This window comes from Dreissena polymorpha, chromosome 8 (genome assembly GCF_020536995.1).
Source record: "Dreissena polymorpha isolate Duluth1 chromosome 8, UMN_Dpol_1.0, whole genome shotgun sequence".
NCBI lineage: Eukaryota > Metazoa > Mollusca > Bivalvia > Myida > Dreissenidae > Dreissena > Dreissena polymorpha.
The window spans coordinates 96,054,092-96,076,510 of record NC_068362.1 but is presented as its reverse complement, the minus strand read 5'-3'; the positions used below and the strand labels follow the sequence as shown (position 1 = coordinate 96,076,510).

The 22,419-nt window shown below is 37.2% G+C and overlaps 1 protein-coding gene across 2 annotated transcripts in view; it reads left to right on the top strand.

Moving 5' to 3' along the window:
* Positions 1-1,483: 1,483 nt before the first annotated feature.
* Positions 1,484-22,419, top strand: part of LOC127842716 (endoplasmic reticulum-Golgi intermediate compartment protein 1-like) — a 29,833-nt gene continuing 8,897 nt past the window's right edge. The window contains exons 1-7 of one of the 2 annotated variants that reach the window (XM_052372396.1): positions 1,484-1,595; positions 6,687-6,821; positions 8,847-8,938; positions 9,682-9,806; positions 11,985-12,153; positions 15,364-15,464; positions 22,080-22,202. In XM_052372396.1, coding sequence (XP_052228356.1) covers positions 1,576-1,595; positions 6,687-6,821; positions 8,847-8,938; positions 9,682-9,806; positions 11,985-12,153; positions 15,364-15,464; positions 22,080-22,202 — 765 coding nt within the window. In that variant the 5' untranslated portion in view covers positions 1,484-1,575. The remainder of the gene's footprint in view (positions 1,596-6,686; positions 6,822-8,846; positions 8,939-9,681; positions 9,807-11,984; positions 12,154-15,363; positions 15,465-22,079; positions 22,203-22,419) is intronic. The other variant, XM_052372397.1, reaches the window with a different exon arrangement.

Genomic DNA, 22,419 nt, shown 5'->3' with positions numbered 1-22,419 from the left:
TATGCATGTGATTATTGCTTATATGCTGTAAGTTTTGTATATATAACGATGAACTGGAATTTTTCAAGTTATATGAATAAACTTTCCGTTCCTTTCTGTTCTGTTCTGCCATTCACCACTGAGCATGTGGTTTCTTCCTCTGTGAGATTGGCACTCGCACACACGTTCCGGTTAAATTGTATGGAAGTATCACGTATTAACAACAAAATGTTTAAATGAGAGTTCACAAGAAGACATCAAATCTTATTACGAAAGTAAGACAGGACATACGTAATAGTTACTCACAACTTCAACTTTAATCTATTATGAATACTTGTGAAGAGCAATTATTTGAAAGTTTTAAGAGGGACTGGATCAACACTGTACACAAACAGGCAGCTACTCGCGAAAACGGAAAAGGTAAACACAAATAACATGGACCGCGATCTGGGAAAACTAGGCTCCATGTATGTGTCTTTCCATATTAGCCTGTGCAGTTCGCACAGACTTATCAGGGACAATCCTTTCAGATTTAATATAATTTTACGATTAAAGGAAGTCTCTTCTAAACAAAAATCCAGTCTACGCAGAAAGTGCTGTCCCTGATTTACCTATGCGGACTGCACGGGCTAATCTGGGACGACAATGTACGAACATGCATTAAGCCCAGTTTTCCCAGACTGCGACTCATGTAAAGCAATCTCAATCTCCTGCTGATGGTTGGAATGGGGGTATTGGGTGAGGTGTGAGACGTTTTGCATCGCAACCTCCAGTTGATATAAGGGTAAAGACTACTAGGCGTAGTTGCTTAGGGCACGCATCTTAACCTCTTGCCGATGGTAAGGTTAAGGACAATGAGCGTAGTGTGGGGCAAAGGGCATCTCAATCTCATGCTCAAGGTGGGGTTAAGGTATTTTTTAATGTGGAGGAACATGGGGTCACTGATACTGGTTCCATTTACAATTTACAACGAAACGACCGGTATATGAAACACGACTGCTTACACAACATTTTCTTAATTAAAAAACATCATTTAAAAAAACAATACCAAATATCAGCTTGATCGGGTATGTGTAAATACACATACCTGGTTTGATTGACTATTTGTCAAAATAAAAAATATACAATCTGCAACGACTCTTATTGTGACAAAACTGGTACCTCAATGATCGATTTAGACAATTTTATTCAAGAGTCTAGTGTTGCGAAAACTGGGCATATCAATGCGTTCATAGACACGCGAACAGTGACCGATTTATTCGAAAAGCTTTGTTCACCACGAACAACAAGATTAAAACAACAACAATTTAAGATTTTTGATATATCGTTTTATGGTTTTAAAGTAGCAAAGAACGAAAAGTACATTGTGTTCCGCTGTTGCGTGCATTTCGCAAGACCGTGAGGGAGCTAAGATTTACCGCATAACACCGGGTTTTGCGCATCCGCCAATTTAAACTTTGCAACACGGCAGTACGGTAAATAGAAAAGTAAACGTTTGGCAGTCAATTACAATCGAGCACGTCCATCGTAGTTTCCGGCAAAATCAAAACACGGCGAACAGCTGTCAACTGGACACGTTGCACGCAATTTGCGAAGATGCAGTTTGACATTCGCAGGTATTTCCAGTAGAAAGCTAAGTTTAAATATTACTCATTATACACTTTGATATTTTTGACCTGCCTGTTGAAAGACGTTACCGTGCGAGTGAATACTGAATAGTAACAAATAAACTGCAATACAGGCATAAATAAATAAAATTGTTATTGTCGTGATAATGTCATTTGTTATGGTCCGATTTGTTATTTAATGTTATTTTATTAGCATTATCAATTTTTATCGGTAATTCCTGCGGAATTATGAACATAATTTCCATTAAGTATGTGCTTAAATATACATGTCATTATTCCGCTCATTGTAATCAGGCCAACCATAAAATCTTTGATGATTTTTTGTATTCTACTGTCATCACTTACATGTACTTTCAGCTTAGACAGGATTTTCATTTAAAAGAGACTTCCTGCGAACAAAAAATCCATACAATTGCAAAGTGTTGTCCCTGCAGCGATTTTTTTCTTTATAAAGTACCGGAAATCCACACTTTCCCAATAGACCAGTTCATTGTTATTGTTTTGATTTCTGATTTTCGCGCATGCGCAATGCAATGTTAGGCAAAAGCATGGGTTACAGTAATGCAAACATATGGATAACGACATATAAATCGAAAAGAAACTCCAACAAAACAACACCTAAATAATTTTTCAAAAATTTAATATTTAGTGCCAAAAGAATTTATTAAACAATTTTTTTACATCTTAAAAGAACGTGTCATTTGCATCAAAGTAAAGATTGAAAGACCCACAATTTGACACAACATAGAGCTCTACTGGTCGTGTTCGTAATTCCAGCCACTTTTGGGACTATTTTAACAAAATCTTTTGTTTTAGGCAACTGGTTTAAACTAAACTTCACATATATAATCCTGGGTTCAAAACTCACCTAGCATGAAAATTTCAATAGAATTAGATCAGTGTATGTTACTTTTATGAACAGAAATTAATGACATATAAACTATCAATTTTCGTAGGGCAATTGTACCTAAAAAATCGGCCACTTTTCAGTTTAATCTGCAGGTACAATTACAAAGCAATATCTTTAGACGAATGTCCGCATTTTAAGAGTATTAATAAAGGTTTACACAAACACAATTTTTGACTTGAAACTTAAAATATATGCGACATTGTTATACCAGTTACTCCCCCTACCCATTTTAATAAATATTAACAGGCCTGCACAGTTGATGGGGAACTGCAAATTCACAAAAAATATTTATTTTTAATAGTTTTAATCAATTTTTACTAACATAGCTAAGAAAGTAAAAACATTTTGTTTAAAAAGTTGACGTAAGTGTGGATTTTTAGTAAACGCTAATATTTAATTTTACAAAAACCCTACAAACTTTTACAACATGTAAACTATTAATATTCAAATCAAGGGAGGTAATTCATATATTACAAGTTTATATTTAGGTCCTGATTTTTTGGTTTTAAATGTATGTTTTTATACAATTAATTAAAAAAACCTTAATTAAAGTTTATCAGATAGAAATAATAATAATTTTATTTGTTTCTTATATGAATATAATTTTTGCAATGTATAATGACGCCACTTTTCCCATGAGAGAAATATCTTGTGTTATGTTTGAGACACTTTAATGCAAACGTTTACAGTGATATGCTTCTTTAATTTGCAAAATATTGAGATTATCGTTGGTTTTCAAGTTGATTGTTCTAAAAATAATCAAAACATGTATGTTTAGATCATGAAAATGATTAAACACAGGTGGCCGATTTTTTAACTACAGGCCGGAATTACGTACACGACCAGTATGCATTAGCCCATTATTATTTGCAGAAAAGCTTCAATAAATTACAATAATGAAACATCTAATTATAAAATTATAATTATCAATGGCATGAGTACGCTAGAGTAATAAAAATGAGTGGTACAATGTACGTGTCAGGGGTTCGTTGAATCAGGGACGTTCTACAAAGCCCTATTAAAAGCGAAGTGCATGACGGTATTTACATGTAATTTTAATTTGGATGTGTTTTGTACAGAGAATGACACTATTGAGGAATATTAACATTCAAATGAAAAACACAACGTCACATGATGCAAATTGAACTGTGTATTCATGTATATATTGTAGACTCGTTACTAGTGAGTATATAAGTGACAACAATCTAACATACACATATATATCTATATACATATTGTTTCTTTTTTTTTTAACATAATTTATTCCTATTGGTGTCAAACGTAATTTCTTGTTTTTATGATGTGGTTTGTGCATTGCCGTAACATTAAATCTTCATACGGAATGACATAGTTTTAATAAGCCGATACCTGCTGAATACTTAAAACTAGAAATGGCGCGGCAGAGGCCGACGCGTATCCCCACGCCGAATGTTTGACCTAGGTGTGCCCCAGGGTTGGTAATGGGGCCATGCATAGCTGAGATTGACCGTATTGTCATAAGAGAAGTTCATCATCAATTAGAAGTGAATTGGTGTAGAAATGAAGAAGTTATAGTAAAAGGCAATTTTGGGTGGGTGTGACATATGTGGGCAGGGCGCCCCAGGGTTGGTAATTGTGCCATGCAAAGTTGAGATTGACCGTATTGTCATAAGAGAGGTTCAGTATCAATTTGAAGTGAATCGGTGTAGAAATGAAGAAATTATAGTAAAAGGCAATTTTGGGTGGGTGTGGTCTATGTGGGCGGGGCGCCCCAGGGTTGGTAATGGGGCCATGCATAGTTGAGATTGACTGTATTGTCATAAGAGAAGTTTAATATCAATTTGAAGTGAATCGGTGTAGAAATGAAGAAATTATAGTAAAGGCAATTTTGGGTGGGTGTGGTCTATGTGGGGGGGGCCCCAGGGTTGGTTATGGGGCCATGCATAGTTGAGATTGACCCTAATGTCATAAGAGAAGTTCAGTATCAATTTGAAGTGAATCCGTGTAGAAATGAAAATATTATAGTAAATGGAATTTTTTGGTGGGTGTGGCCTATGTGGGCGGGCGCCCCAGGGTTGGGATTGGGGCCATGCATAGTTGAGATTGACCCTAATGTCATAACAAAAGTTCAGTATCAATTTGAAGTGAATCCGTGTAGAAATGAAAAAATTATAGTAAATGGAAATTTTTGGTGGGTGTGGCCTATGTGGGCGGGGCGCCCCAGGGTTGGGAATGGGGCCATGCATGGTTGAGATTGACCGTATTGTCATAGGTGAGGTCCAGTATCAATTTGAAGTGAATCGGTGTAGAAATAAAGAAGTAAATGTAAAATAACCTAAAAAAATGAGTGATAATTTCTGACGCGGCCCCACCCCAACCCCTATAACTTTTGACCCAGGGGTCAGATCAAAATTCCAAATAGTGCAGGGTCGCACATATGCTCATAGCTACCATGTGTGTAAATTTCAAGGTTCTAGTGCTTTTAGTGTAGGAGGAGATAGTGGCCAGGACGGACGGACGGACGGACGGACGGACGGCGGAGATCACCACAATATCCCCACCTTTTTTTCAAAAAGCGTGGGGATAATGATTTTAACGTACGGTTTATAGTTAATAAATACTTTATTTTTAATTGACTAAACAGGCTAGTATCTTTACAGTGTACAATTTCCAATAATTTATATATAGACTTTAAATTTGTACAATATGTAGCTCTTACATATCTAATTTAAGCAACTGTTAAGTATGTCGGCGGTAAATTTATTCAACCAAATGACTACTTAATACTACCAGAAAGTGAAGACATGGTGGCATCATCAATTGTGTTTAATGACCAGACTGTCATCTGCCACCCAGTGTGGTTTATGACACCATGTCATAGCTAAGTCTGGACAATCTGATAAAAACGAGATAATCGGATTAGGCAGAACAAAGGGGCAATCAAACACCGGAATACAAAGGCTTACACGATTTTAAGATTGATGCAAACAATCAAATGAAATATATTGCATTTAATTTAATTTTATGTTTATTTAATGTGTCAACGTGTTAGTTTTCCCAGACAAATACCATTATGGTTATTTTTATATGTTTTTTATTTGGAATTGATCTATTTATTGCTTGTTTTCAATCTTATTTGTTTCAGTAAAGTAGAACAACTTGTTGTCATGTTGAAAAATTAAATCTAAATATAATCGTTTTAATATAAACGATCATGCTCTATTTCTCCTCATTGATTGTGTCTTTCTTTTGCCTACCAATGCAGTCCCGATGTAAACATGCAGGTGCGCGTGACATCACGGGTGAACTGGTCTATAAGGAAAACCTACAAATTTCCCAATTCCCCACAAAATATTCCCTATTGAAGGTTTCCAAAAAACTAAAAAAATGTATTTTTTATGTCCCCAACCACTACATGTATAGTGGGGGACATTTTGTTTTTGCCCTGTCTGTTGGTTTGTTGGTTTGTTGCTCTTGTGTTTGTTTGCCCCAACTTTAACATTTGCAATAACTTTTGCAATATTGAAGATAGCAAATTGATGTTTGGCTTGCATGTGTATCTCATGGAGCTGCACATTTTGAGTGGTGAAAGGTCAAGGTCATCCTTCATGGTAAAAGGTCAAATATATGGGTCAAAATAGCTCATTTAATGTTCCCTTTTGCAATATTGAAGATAGCAACTTGATATTTGGCATGCATGTGTATCTCATTGAGCTGCACATTTTGAGTGGTGAAATGTCAAGGTCATCCTTCAAGGTCAAAGGTAAAATATATGGGGACATAGTGTTTCACAAACACATCGCTTGTTTTATAAATAAAATGCAACATTAAGTAAGTTTCCCTATGCAGCTCTATGGCTTGAACCTTAGTAAATATAATAATGTAATATAATCGCTACGGCCTGAATAGGCTTTGCATACTGTACAGGCTTATCTGGGATGGAACTGCATGAACATGCATAAAGCCCAGATCAAAAGCATGCATTATCAAAAGTTCTCCACTACTTTAGACTTGGATGCAAGTTAGAAACATTAATGGTTTAAAAACATCACTTGTTTTATACGCTGTTGAAGATTTAGAGTAATAAATCCTCTTTATCTTACAAAATCTTCGTTGTTGGCTGGATCATTAAAAGGTAAACATGTATCTAACAGTGATATACAATAAAGCTGAAAGTTTCATGTTTGCAGGTTTGACATCTACCGGAAGGTTCCTAAGGACCTCACTCAGCCCACCACCACTGGGGCCTGTATCTCCATATGCAGTGTACTCTTCATGCTGTACTTGTTTGGGGCGGAACTACTGGGTTTCCTGCAACATGAAGTGTAGGCAGTGACATCATTTGCTTTTTATGCTCACCTGTCAGTGTTTTTTTTCATTCAAAATCGGTTCCGGTAACCGGACCCATTCCCAATGGAAAAAAGTATATATTTTTCCCAAATGGGAGCTAAACATTCCAAATAGAGTTTTTTTTTTATAGATCTCAATTTTTTGTTCGTCTCCCATCCATATAAGATCAACCTAAGTAAATATAATACTGGACACACTTGTATCCTCAATTTTGAAGCATTTGTTAGCAAAACAACAACAGCACTAATTTCCCAATTGTAGTCAAAACACTGTGAATTTTTCCCGATTCAAAGGGATCCAGCCCCATTCCCAAAATGGTGAAAAATCACTGCCTGTTCATAATGTGGAGCTTTTTTGGATCGCCTTTTGTTCTTGGTGCGTCTTGCGCAAACTTTTAATTTAAAAGAGATCTCCAAAACGGATGTGCATTTTCATTTATCTTCACAGCCATGATGTTTGGGTGCCTCTCTTTCAAAGTTGATCAAATTGTTCCTGTCTGTTGCATATGTAGGTCACCAGTGCAAAAAATAGATTTAAAAAAAGAAAACTTAAACATCTCTGAAACTGTCAGGTGTTTAAATATTTGTTGAACTACGAAAACAATTAGTTCAAATTATGCCCCTGGGGTCAGAACTCCCTACAGGCTAGGAGAAAAAATTAATATGATTTAAATGGACTTATATAGTATGTAAAGAGTTTACAAAATGTCTGGAAGCAAAAGTCCCAGGGTTTTGATAGTAGATATGTAACATCATATTTAGATTATGATCCTGCACAACATTTTTGGATTGCATGCCTCATGGGTCCCAGGGATTACATTTATATATTCTTGTATAGTAAAGAACTTAAACAATCTATGAAACCACTAATTCTAGACCTTAAATATTTGATATGTTCCATCAAAGTAGTCCTGCATAATCTCTCTTGAAATCATGCACTTGGGGTCAACTCAGACCAGCCCCCAGAGGTCAAATACTTTACACAGATTTATATAGTAAATAAAAACCTGAAATCTTTGCACCCACAAAACCAACACCTCTGATATTTGGTATGTAAGATAAGAAAGTTTTTTTTTAGAAAATGATCGAGTTTTGCCCCATAGTTAAAACTGGTCGAGTCCCAGGGGTCAGATACTTTGTATATAGTGTTTAAGAGTGATGGTGTGAAATAACTTTGAAAATCTTCTCTGAAACAACAAAGCTTAGAGTTGTTTTTTTTTGGCATGTAACACTTTAAAATTGTCTACTCTGTTGAAATCATTTCCCTGGGATCAAAGTTGACCTCAAACTGGAGTGAGAAGGTTCAGATTGTTATTAAAACTTATATTTATGTTGCCTTTTTGTAGCTGATGGAGATAATTAATTTACAAGCTAATGTATACTTTCATTAGGTATGCTTCGATTGATAAGTTTAAACTGATGTATATTATATAGCCTCCAGACATTTCCCCTATAAAATAAATAGCTTTTGAAAAGGCGTAAAGTTGTAAATTACTATCTACTTCCATGTACTTGTTTCTTGATTTAACCCTTTACCACTCAGATACGTATTTTGACCTGTTTGTAGTCCCACAGAAAGATTTTACTTTTATTTAAGTTCGTTTAACTAGGTTCAAGGTTTAAAGGTTCCATCTCCAACCCTTAGATACTGAGATACTGAGCAGCAAACAGCATAAAACCTGAACAGACTGCGAGTTACTCGCAACCTGTTCTGGTTTTATGGTGTTTGCACATAGCCATTTTCAGATTGCCTTTGAGTGGGAAAGGGTTAACTCTTCCAGTGCTGGAACCGAATTTTGAAGGCCTTTGCAAATAGTTTGGATCCAGATGAGACGCCACAAAACGTGGCGTCTCATCAAGATCCAAACTGTTTGCTATTCTGATAGTATACTTGGATTTTTTTTTAAAGAAAATGCTAATTTTAAAAATTCAGCAGACAACATTTTAGCAGACGACAAATTTCTTAGCATGCAAAGCCTTAATAGTATTTCCCTTTTTCAGAGTAAGTGAGCTGATAGTGGATGACCCTGTGAAATATTCAGAGAAGATTCCAGTGTTCCTGAATATTACTCTTATGAATACAAAATGTGAATGTAAGTCATATATTGTAGAGATTGTCATATTAATTACCCAGCCAGAGGGTAGCTTATTTCTTATACATGGCCGAGTAGAGAATGTAAAGGCTTGCATCATGTTTGAAATGGGTCTTATAAACTTCCTGGCCTCTCGTTATGGAACATCTGCTCATGATATCTTAACATTTTGATAGTACATGTACAGGTGTGACTCAAGTCACACTTTTGAATTGGTATATAGTATAAACTCAAGGTTTATTGTTAGTCAATTATTTTCCATTAAGTGAAAAAGGTAGAACTCACTTAATTTGTTTTTGTTATTTTTCACCCTTTTATGATGAAATTCTATGACTTCAATTGTAAGATTTCCGTTAGAAATGATTCAAACAACATATTTTGTTATTATTAAAAATTATTAAATATGGACTTCTTCTTAAAGAGGATAACATTCCAGATGTAAACTTTATTTTGAAACTATGACTCTCAAATTACATACATTTGTGTAAATGTTGAAGGTAGGGCAGTAATCAGTTACAGGCATAAGTATGTGCACTTATTTCTTGTAAATCAGCCATCCAAGGAAAAGTGTGAGTCGGTAAAATTTGACCATTATGATATGACTGAAATACTGGTGAAAATTGAAAAAAAATCCAACAAAATGGACAAACACAAAAATATCCACAACATCTTTACCTCCTGTATTCGATGAATATAGAAAACACTGTGGATTTCTGACTATGACATGATAAATGTTTCTGCAGTTGTTGGGTTGGACATCCAGGATGATATGGGGCGACATGAGGTTGGTTTCCAAGACAACACAGAGAAGATCCCCATGTATGATGATAACGGCTGCCGAATGGAGACACACTTTCTCATCAACAAGGTAATGCTTATTTTTCTGGTATATTATTTGTCCACTGGCCTGGAGGTTGTATTCACAATGAGGCCATTTAGTCCAGATTGCCAGATTATGTGATATTAAGGTCTGTGACTAATAGACCATCAGATACTTTTATGTGAAAAAGTGTCCCAAAACTTTAACCTTGGTTAAAGTGTGATAACTTTTGCAATATTGAAGATAGCAACTTCATATTTTGGATGCTTGTGTATCTCACGGAGCTGCACATTTTTAGTGGTGAAAAGTCAAGGTCAAGGTCATCCTTCAAGGTCAAAGGTCAAATAATATTAATATAATTGAATTTTTATGCCCCGGATCGAAAGATCGGGGGCATATTGTTTTTGGTCTGTCTGTCTGTCTGTCTGTCTGTCTGCCTGCCTGCCTGCCTGCCTGCCCCAAAACTTTAACCTTGGTTGAAGTTTTGCAATAACTTTTGCATTATTATGCCCCCCTTCAAAGAAGAGGGAGTATATTGCTTTGCACATGTCGGTCAGTCGGTCTGTTGGTCCATCCACCAGGTGGTTTCCGGATGATAACTCAAGAACGCTTGGGCCTGGGATCATGAAACTTCATAGGTACATTGATCATGACTCGCAGATGACCCCTATTGATTTTGAGGTCACTAGGTCAAAGGTCAAGGTCACAGTGACCCGAAATAGTAAAATGGTTTCCGGATGATAACTCAAGAACGCATACGCTTAGGATCATGAAACTTCATAGGTAGATTGATCATGACTCGCAGATGACCCCTATTGCTTTTGAGGTCACTAGGTCAAAGGTCAAGGTCACGGTGACCAAAATAGTAAAATGGTTTCCGGATGATAACTCAAGAAGGCATACGCCTAGGATCATGAAACTTCATCCTAAGATAGATCATGACTCGCAGATGACCCGTATTGATTTTGAGGTCACTAGGTCAAAGTTCAAGGTCACGGTGACCCAAAATAGTAAAATGGTTTTCGGATGATAACTCAATAATGCTTAGGCCTAGGATCATGAAACTTCATAGGTACATTGATCATGACTCGCAGATGACCCCTATTGATTTTGAGGTAACTAGGTCAAAGGTCAAGGTCACGGTGACCCGAAATAGTAAAATGGTTTTCGGATGATAACTCAAGAACGCTTAGGCCTAGGATCATGACACTTCATAGGTACATTGATCATGACTTGCAGATGACCCCTATGGATTTTCAGGTCACTAGGTCAAAGGTCAAGGTCACAGTGACAAAAAACGTATTCACACAATGGCTGCCTCTACAACGGACAGCCCATATGGGGGGCATGCATGTTTTACAAACAGCCCTTGTTGAAGATAGCAACTTGATATTTGGCATGCATGTGTATCTCATGGAGCTGCACATTTTGAGTGGTGAAAGGTCAAGGTCATCCTTCAAGGTTAAAGGTCAAATATATGGCTTCAAAGCGGCGCAATAGGGGGCATTGTGTTTCTGACAAACACATCTCTTGTTCTTTCCTAAAACTTTAACCTTCATTAAAGTTTGGTCATAACTTTTTGAATATTGAAGATACATTTAGCAACATGCTTTTGGAATGCATGTGTATCTTATGGAGCTGTACATTTTGAGTGGTGAAAGGTCAAGGTCATCATTCAAGGTCAAAGTTCAAATTTATGGCTTCAAAGCAGCGCAATAGGGGGCATTGTGTTTCTGACAAACACATCTCTTGTTTCCCATGGTAAACAATAGCATGTGATCACAAAGTGATAATTATTTAATACCACAAGTATGGGTTTTTATTCTTATGGCATGTGATTGCAAAGTGCTATTTATTTACATCAAATTCTTGCACCAACAAACAACTTGGCAGGGAGCTAGAATTTGTAAGTACATGTATTGTTTGTGATTTTGCAGGGTGGTTGTAACAGTGCATTTTCAAATAAGTTTTATCCTTATCCATAAATTTCTGTTGAGTGTTTTTACTTGTGTAGAACAGTGAAAAATAGAAGTGTTTTGAATGATATGTCTGTATTTGTTGTGGAGTTTTCCAAATTATCAAACATATACAATTTACATGGTACATTTGTAACAAAATCATTAACCATGTACCGCTGTTAAAATATAGTTCTCGCAACAAAACACAATAAATAATTAAATTAATGGTATTAAAGATGCATTAAGAAAACATTTGACTTTATTAAAGGTGCCAGGCAATTTCCACGTATCAACTCACTCAGCCAAATCCCAGCCCACAGCAGGTGACATGAGACACGTGGTGCACAAGCTGAGGTTTGGCATGGACCTGGAGGCTGGCAAGGATGTGAAGGGATCCTTTAACCCCATGGAGTCTCTGGACAAGGCTGGAGGCAATGGTAAGGAGGTGAGGGGATCCTTCAACCCCATGGAGTCTCTAGACAAGGCTGGAGGCAATGGTAGGACCGCTGAGCAGTAGGACTGGTAACGCTATTGGCGTAAATACGCAAATAGTAAAGATGTGCATTTTTTAATTGATTGTGTGTATCAATTACCCTGGAAAAAAAAGAGTATTACTCAAAATATTATGTTATTTCAGGGGTACTAAATTTCTAAAGTAAGCTGAGATGGTTTGACAGGCAGCTGTTTAGACTTGTATACAGACTGGTTCATGATACATCATTCTGTAATCGGTAGATTTGTTATCACAGTAGACATTTGATCCCATCTTTAATTTGAGCGGCGTAATCCTTCTTTATGCATCAGATGAAATCTCACTAAATATCTGTTTGTTCATGTTTGAAGGGAATGGCTTCACATTTCCCAAATCCTATAAAACCCTGAATGGTGGTTATATCCCCTTTGGGTTTTAATTGTTAACTGATTTTTAGCTCAGCTATTTTTTGAAAAAAAATTATGAGCTATTGTTATCACCTTGGCGTCGGCGTCGGCGTCCGGTTAAATTTTGCGTTAAGGTCCACTGTTAGCATAAAGTATCAATGCTATTGCATTCAAACTTGGTACACTTACTTACTATCATGAGGGGACTGGGCAGACAAAGTTAGATAACTCTGGCGTGCATTTTGACAGAATTATGTGCCCTTTTTATACTTAGAAAATTGAAAATTTTGGTTAAGTTTTGTGTTTAGGTCCATTTTATTCCTAAAGTATCAAAGCTATTGCTTTAATACTTGCAACACTTACTAACTATCATAAGGGGACTGTGCAGGCAAAGTTATGTAACTCGGACTCGCATTTTGACAGAATTATGTGCCCTTTTTATACTTAGAAAATTGAAAACTTGTTTAAGTTTTGTGTTTAGGTCCACTTTATTCCTGCAGTATCAAAGCTATTGCTTTCATACTTGCAACACTTACTAACTATCATAAGGGGACTGTGCAGGCAAAGTTATGTAACTCTGACTGGCAGTTTGACAGAATTATGGGCCCTTTATACTAGTAACTTAGAAAATTGAAAATTTGGTTAAGTTTTGTGTTTTGGTCCACTTTACCCCTAAAGTATCATAGATATTGCTTTCATACTTGGAACACTCGCAAACTATCATAAGGGACAGTAAAGGACAAATTGCATAACTCTGGTTGACATTTTGACGGAATTATGGCCCTTTAAAGTTTTTAGACTTAGTAACTTTAAATATATGGTAAAATTTTGTGTTTAGATCCACTTTACTTCTAAAGTATCAAGGCTAGTGCTTTCAAACTTCAAATACTTTCATGCTATCATGAGGGTACTGTACCTGGCAAGTTGAATTTTACCTTGACCTTTGAATGACCTTGACTCTCAAGGTCAAATTATTAATTTTTCTAAATTGCCATTACTTCTTTACTTATGATTAGATTTGATTGATACTTTGACAAAACAACTCTTACCTGTCATACCACTTTAGACTCCACCCAAACCATCCCCACGCCCCCCCCCCCCCGAATTCCCCCCCCCAAATCCCCACTCTCATTTTTTTTTTAAAGATTATCTAATAAATGACCACTACACCCTCACACTATACCCCCCACCCCCCAAATTTTTTTTATTATTATTTATTATTATTATTTATTTATGAAATACCGTCCAACCATCCCACCCAAAAATACCCCCCCCCCCCAAAAAAAAAGATATTTTTTTTGCATTTTTGGAAGATAATGTAATAAATGACCACACTATACACCCCTCTTCACTTCACTCCTCCCTCCTTTGTGATTGAAATTGAGATAGGTCCCTTCACCTTTAAAAAGAAAAAAAGATGAGCGGTCTGCACCCGCAAGGCGATGCTCTTGTTTCAGATAGTGACATCTTGAGAAAAAATTCTCTGGAAAATTTTAAATTGTCATCATTTTGATCGCAAGTCGAGGTAACTGAACAAGGTCCATAACTCTGACCTGCAATTAATCAGAATTGTGCCGATTTTAGATTTTTTTTTATCGTAAACATGCAAGATTCTCCATATGACAGTTTCTACAACAGGTATTCAATAGAAACTTCACAAAGGTTTGGGTTCATTGACTGAGGTCACTGACTACATTTCATAACAATAACCTGTTAGTAAGCAGAGTGAGGACCCCATTAATTTTGTACTTAAAAATTTGGTTAAGATAATCATGCATTTTTCCCATATCACTTTTTTAGTACAGGTATTCAATTCAAACTTCACACATGTTTTTGGAGTGGGGTCATGGTACGAGTACACTGACCAAGTTCTATAACTCTGACCTGCAATTTTGCAGAATAATGCCTCCTGTTTGCACTTCAAAATTGGGTTAAATTATTCACCATAACACTGTTTTTACTACAAGCATTCAGTTGAAACTTCACAAATGTCTGAGGTCACCAACCATGGCCCATCAATCTAAGCTGCAATTGTGTAGAATTAAGCCCCTTACTGTACTCTTTGTAGCTTTGGAATTTCAGTTAAGCAATTGCGTGCAACAATTGCAATCTGACATACAGAGTCGACATAGGATTTCATTTGGGTCTAGTTAGGTTAAGGTCACTGTTGCTAAAATTAGAAAATTAAAAATTTATGCATAATGACTTCATTGAGGATTTGGATATTATGCTGAAATTGTGTGTGTGTAGATTGCAGGCTGATCTAGTAAGGGATTGCATTTGGGGTCAGTGGGATCAAGTTAAATGTTGCTAAAATTAGAAAAAGTGTTTCTATTTGATAACTTTTGTTTGGATGGAGGTATTGTGCTGAACCTTTGTTTGCCTTTAGACAATGGCTTGTTCAATAGATACTTACAACCCTTTCTCTTTTGATATTCATATTTAACAATGTAATGAGAACAATGCTCATATAGTCGTGTGGAAACAAAACACTGTTTGTCAGGCATGGGATCATAGCTGTATTAAGTGTTTTGCAAATAATTTCTGTCTATTTCATATTTATATGCATAACTAGGCATACCGGTAGTAGTGATGATTCATTTATCAAATGTGAACTCAATTCAGCTTGAAAATCAATTGCATTTTCGAGAACATTCTAACAATTATTATTATCAAGAGGGGGCTTACTAGATCAACTGCCAAACTTGACAAGTGTTTGAGTCACTTGTTTCGTTTGAAAACACTATATGTGCCCTTCATGTTTTCAGCACAGGCTACCCATGACTACATAGTACGTGTGGTCCCCTCTGTGTATGTGAGCATGAACGGTAACAAGAGGTTCCCCTACCAGTACACCTACTCCTACAGGGTATGTAGCCTCCTTCAGTAAGCTCTGGCACACAACAATTGACGTTTTTCTCTTATTTTGGGAAAACTGGTCTCAATGCATGTGCATCAAGTTTTGTCCCTGATTAGCCTGTGCATTCCACACAGGCTAACCAGGGCCGTCACTTTCCGCTGTTATTGATTTTTGTGTGGAAAGGAAGTCCCTTAAAAACAAAAATCCAGTTTAAGAGGAAAAAATTGTCCAAGATAAGCCTGTGCAAGCTACATGTACACTGGGACAACAATTTACGCACATGCATTAAAACCCAGTTTCTCAGAATGAGGCTCATTTTTGCTACAAGTCCTGGAGAGTTGTAGCACCTGGTTTACATATTGTTGTCTTTTTCTGCCAAAAATGCAAATCTATCTAATTTAGAGCACTTGCATCAAAAGCCTAAGGTTTATTGAAATATTTTTATTTCTTAGCTAGGACCAGTATTTGATTTCTAATGCAAAGATCTTGAGAGAGCTCCCAGAGCGGGATTAGAATCCTGACCTCAAGGCAGATACCACATCCACTACCGCACTGCCACTGTGTTCTAGTGGTATATGCACATATGCCCTATGTTATAGGGGTAAATGCACATATGCCCTGTGTTATAGTGGTATATGCACTTATGCCCTGTGTTTTAGTGGTATATGCACATATGCCCTGTGTTATAGTGGAATATGTACTTATGCCCTGTGTTATAGTGGTATATGCACATATGCCCTGTGTTATAGTGGTATATGCACTTATGCCCTGTGTTATAGTGGTATATGCACTTATGCCCTATGTTATAGTGGTATATGTACTTATGCCCTATGTTATAGTGGTATATGCACATATGCCCTGTGTTATAGTGGAATATGTACTTATGCCCTGTGTTATAGTGGTCTATGCACTTATGCCCTATGTTATAGTGGTATATGCACATATGCCCTGTGTTATAGTGGTCTATGCACTTATGCCCTGTGTTATAGTGGTATATGCACATATGCCCTATGTTATAGTGGTAAATGCACATATGCCCTGTGTTATAGTGGTATATGCACTTATGCCCTGTGTTTTAGTGGTATATGCACATATGCCCTGTGTTATAGTGGAATATGTACTTATGCCCTGTGTTATAGTGGTATATGCACATATGCCCTGTGTTATAGTGGTATATGCACTTATGCCCTGTGTTATAGTGGTATATGCACTTATGCCCTATGTTATAGTGGTATATGTACTTATGCCCTATGTTATAGTGGTATATGCACATATGCCCTGTGTTATAGTGGAATATGTACTTATGCCCTGTGTTATAGTGGTCTATGCACTTATGCCCTATGTTATAGTGGTATATGCACATATGCCCTGTGTTATAGTGGAATATGTACTTATGCCCTGTGTTATAGTGGTATATGTACTTATGCCCTGTGTTATAGTGGAATATGTACATATGCCCTATGTTATAGTGGTATATGCACATATGCCCTGTGTTATAGTGGTATATGCACTTATGCCCTATGTTATAGTGGTATATGTACTTATATTATTACCCAGTGTTATAGTGGTACATAAACTTATGCCCTCAGACATTACAGACTTGTTTGCACTAATGCATTTTTGAACACCATTCAACAATTGAATAAACGATAAAAGCTTACTCAAGGGACACTAATATGTAAAGAGAACTCAAGAGAATGTTGTCTTGAAAAAAAGATGCTTCTAACTTCTTGACTGCTGAAAGTTATCAACGAAATCTGTTAAAAACTGTTTTTACTGTTTAAAAACATTAACTCGTCATGCAGTTATGCATTTTTTAGCTTGACTGTATATCTAGAGCCCCAGGCTTTGAGAGACACTGTTGAGTGTGTTTCCTGGGTAGAAACCAGGTCTTGGTATCTTAAAAGAATATACTGACAATGTCAAAGAATGATGATCAAAGTTGGTAACTCCTGATCGCTAGCCGGATTTCATATCCATAACGACAAAGTGACTGGTCAAGAAATTTTAGTCATTTTTCAACATTTGTTCACTGACTGTATTATGTTCAATATCTGCAATAAAATTTCTTACTCTGACAACATTTACCCAAAAGGTGTTCTGTCTGGGACAAACCTCTTGTTTATTTTTGTTTAAGAAATTGAAAATAACAACAAAAACAACAGCAGATGGGTTTTGTTTCTTTTTTGAGAAAAAATCTCATGTGCAAAGTTGAGATTTGGGCAATTTATAATGTTCTTCTACTGCTACATTGAAATGATAATTAAATAAAAAAAAATAATTAAAAGATTGTAACTTGACAGAAACAAACTCTCTGTTCACTTTGGAGCAGATGTTTAACCCAGTTAGTGCAGGACTAGGTCTGAAGTCCCATTTGCAAAATTGGGCTGGGAGATTTTCTCACTTGATGTGAGTTAATTAGTCCTCATACATGATAAATCACCGAGGTGCTTGTCCGTCACACTGCCAGGAGCCTCAAAATACCAAAATCCAATATGGCCGCCAACGGCCATGTTGAAAAAGAAAAAAATATTGCCTTTTGGAGTAAAATTAAATGTTTTACCTCTAAATTATGTATTTGTTTGGTGAGAACTCAGTTATGAGAGGTCTTGTTAAATATGGAGGGTAATTGATCCGGAAAGGTCTAGTACAAGGTCATATGATACATCAACGACCATGAGTTGACCTTGGACAGTAAAAGCCAGTGTATAAATTTAATGTGACAAAATTTGACTTAATTAATTAAATTACAATATTGTTGTGCACGTTTTACGTAATATTGGCACATTTAGATAATTTACCCACGTTGTACTCACAGACAAGAGACTAGTAAATTTAAAATTTTCACATTCGGTGGAAAAATACTACAGTGTGCAGGACTCAAACCCAAATGCAGATGGTACGAAAATGTGATAATCGACCAAACCCCTGACCAAGCAAACATGTGGTATTTGTTCAACGTTGGCTCAAAGTCAAACCGACGTGACATCTATTTGATGTCGGGAAGACTTTGAACCAATGTCAGGTGTTGGTTGGGTAATCACTGAGTCATCCCCAGTCCTAGGGACAGGCTCACGGGCTTACACCTTATTCCATATGGCATTATAGCAAAAACACACACAACTCATAAACATGAAATCATTCTCATTTCAATAGGTTTAAAAATACTTTGGTTCACATAGATTACATACAGTTCCAAAGTTAGTCATTTCAAGTCAGGTTTCCACAAGGTAAATTGTCCATTTTACCATGACAAAATGTGATGCAAAGCACCCCAGCAGCACGGCACGGACAACTTTGATTATCGCACTTTCCTGTGCACTTGCACAATATCAGCAAGCTCCGTGGTAAAGGCTTCAAGCACTTTGTGAACTACAGCGTGCCAAGGTGCTCCTCCCATCCACCATGTTGAACTGGTGCCAGCCATGTCCGAGACCATCAATATTTAAGCAGTTTACATGCCCTAAGTATTAGAATGGCTCATCTACGAATATTTCCTTTGATTACACTGCTTGTAGGAGGTAGGCAATCAAGTCCAGCACTAGCACTGGCACAGTTCTCTAGTCGGAGATGGTCAAATGTTTCCGCAGTTGTCGTCAATCTGGCCCCTGCCCAGACGTGTACCAGATACTTTTCTGATAATGCTTCATCCTGCTCTGACAAGGTATCTGTTTCTCCAACATTCATTAAAAACTGTACCGGGTCAGAGGTCACAGCTGCATGCTTGGTTCCCACTTAACTCATGCAGTCGTCGCCTGTCAATATGTGAGCCTTTATCATTGTCTTTGCCAGCGGTGTCCCAAGCCGATAAATTGCCTGATGCAACGGAAGCATTCGACGCTTCTCACCAGTACCATACTGCTGCCATATTTCTTTCATACCGAGTGTCTGAAAATATGGAGTGAAGTGAAGCAATAATACAAAGCTGTCGGTGTCGTTTGACATCACAACAACTCTTTGACACTGTTTGATACAAGCAGCCCACTCAACATGAGCAACTACCCTGGCATCGGCCTCCTCAATCCAGTTTGACAGTTAAAATAATGACTTCATTACCAAACTTAATTGCTGGAAGAGCTTCTTTGTCAGAGACAACTGAGCTTGCAATGATATGGTTGGCAAAGACGTCATTGCACACAATATTCCTTACCAATAGTTGAAGATTACGCTTATTTTCATCAGATGCCCAGAATTTATTAAGTTGTTGTGGGATTGGTGTGTCTCTGCTCATGTCAATAATTGCAAAACCTGTTGCTTCGTCTTAGCGCTGCAACCGTTCACCTTCCTTTAAAGAAATTTCAACGTATGAGTCTAGTACAAGATGAATGTACTCTGGCCCCTAACATATGCTTGACGCTGAGTTGATGACAGAATTGATTGCACCACCCAGAGTGGAAAATTGTGCAAGTGGCATCTGTCGCATCTTAGACATAAAGTCCACGATGACATGAGTGGGAAGAAGAGATTCCCGACTCCATTTATTGATGTCCAGTCTAGATTCAATCTCCCCAATATGTTTTGACTTATGAACATGGGCTGGGAGGTTACCACCAAATAATGGAGATGAAGAAATCAAATCATGAGATAATATCTGCTTGAGGGACATGCCTCGTTCCTGTGCAATGCCCATGCTCCTCTGTGCATCTGCCATATCTTTGGATGGCGGGGCATTCCGTTCCATAAGAATTGCTTTTGATGTACTAGTAAATAATGACTGTTTTAGATGGTCAGTGCACTTGGGAAGCGTTCTCTTTGAAATGGTGGAACTGATGGTTATGGCTTTCTAAACTATTCTCTCCTGCCTGTATGCGCGGTAAACACGTTCACCATTTTCAATACATTTGAGAAGCCGGACAGCAGCCTCTTTGTCAACAGCCAGTTGTGTCAGTAAATTGTGTAGTGGAACTGGAACATTGACCGTCACTGTATATGGGTTCTGACGTTCGAGCACATAGTCCAACAACACTTCTACATTGTAGTTGAACGAGTTACGAGTGGCAATCAGTGAATGCTGAAGATGACATTCTGTGTGATCCATCGACTTGTTGGTGGTTAGCAGATTGAGGAAGCTGGTGATGGACCCTATCTCATGGAACAAAAGCTCATATTCTGCTACTGCATCACATTGCGTGTCTCTCCTACAACATAGTGACCTCCTGGACCCTTTGATATTCTCTGAATAGTCTGCTCAACCTTCATATCACCTGCAACACTTTAAACCAGCCTGGGCGGTCCCTAACAACCAATTTACCAATGGAAAAGCGCCGATAAAGCTCAGGCTGTGTGAACTTTATTACCTTTATTTGTTCAAGGTACCATGAACCATAACGCAAGTAGTTAATACAGTCATATTCAGCAAATATTTGCATGGAATCTTCAATGGTAGCTACATGCAGATTCCTTCTCTGTCAGGGACTACTGCATCTTTGATGATGGACACTAACTGCAACCATACACCAAAGAATATGCAAAGCTCAGACTAAGCCTCGCATTCTTTCTGAAAGTATTGATGCAATTTTTTTATCTGCCCGTTAATAACCTCAAACTGCTCTGGACAGCGTTCATTGGCAACAAGCATGTTTACCAGTTCCTTCATCTGCTCCAGGACTGGGTATGTAGCCTTGTCCTTATGTGTCCAAAAAGCTTGCCACTCCAGTTTATGAATTAAGTCCTCCACCATCAGCATACCAGTTAGGGCCCGTACATAATGGCTGCCGTTCAACACTGTCTCTATCAAATATGGTCCAAACACCCCGCATTCGATCAATGAGTCATCTAGGCTAGAGCCTTGCAGAAGTTTGCCCTGAAATCTAAGCAGAACCAAAGTTTATCAAAATAGCAGCCAGCATGCTGTGGTAAACAGACTCGCATTTCGCAATACCATGACTTTCACACTTTTGTAAATAAAATGATCGGATCAATGTTTGCAGTTAAAATGCACTAATAAGCATAAAATTAAATGATTTTCTATAAAGAAGAATGGTTCTATTGCATATTTTTATAGATTTTAATACAAATACCATATGCAAATAAACATTTGACAATATAAAACTGCATAAATAAGCGTTAAATTTTAGTAAAATTGAAGCTGTCAATTCAGCAAATAAACGAATCAAATAATCAAAGGACTGAGCGGTATTAAAGACAAAATGCCGTTTCAAGGTCATTCTGACTTTGAAAAAATACATTGATAACATAAATTTATCCTACACACTATATTTAGTCAGTGTATATATTTGTTATAATTAATGTATATTGTTGTTACGGTAAATACAAGTAAAACTTGTATTATTTCAATGGCAGTCATTTTTGAATCGATAATAGCAAAAACGTGGCATGATGCACGACAAGCACCTCGCTTTTTTTGCATGTCTACAAACCCATAAACTCAATTCCACTGAGAAACGCCCCCAACTACATTTTGCAAACGGGTCCACATACCAAGTACAGGACTAAGTATGGAATTGTTGTTATACTATTAACCGACACAAACATTTACAACATTATTTTAGCACTAAGTCAGAGATTTTAAATCTAAAGCCTGTGATGTTTAGTCAGATTTTGCTCTGAATTTTTTAACAGATAAATGAACGAAAATGTTTGAATTCTGTGTGTCCTCTCTAGGAGTTAGTACAGTACGGCCATGGTGGTCATATGATGCCAGCTATTTGGTTCCGATACGAACTCAGTCCCATTACCGTACAGTATACTGAAAAGAGGCAGCCAATTTATCATTTTCTCACTACGGTAAGACCAGTAGTTGTCGGACATGCATGTACATGCCCTTAAGTATGTTGTTTTTCACCAAAGCCTGGAAAACTGTGTGTTTTACAACAGCCTTTGTAATAAGTAACAAGAAACATAATTTGGAAAAAAACCCAGACATGTGCTCTTTATTTAAGAAGAGAGACTTTTCTTCCTGGTTAATTCTGTATTTATTCATAGAGGTGGTTAAACACTTTTA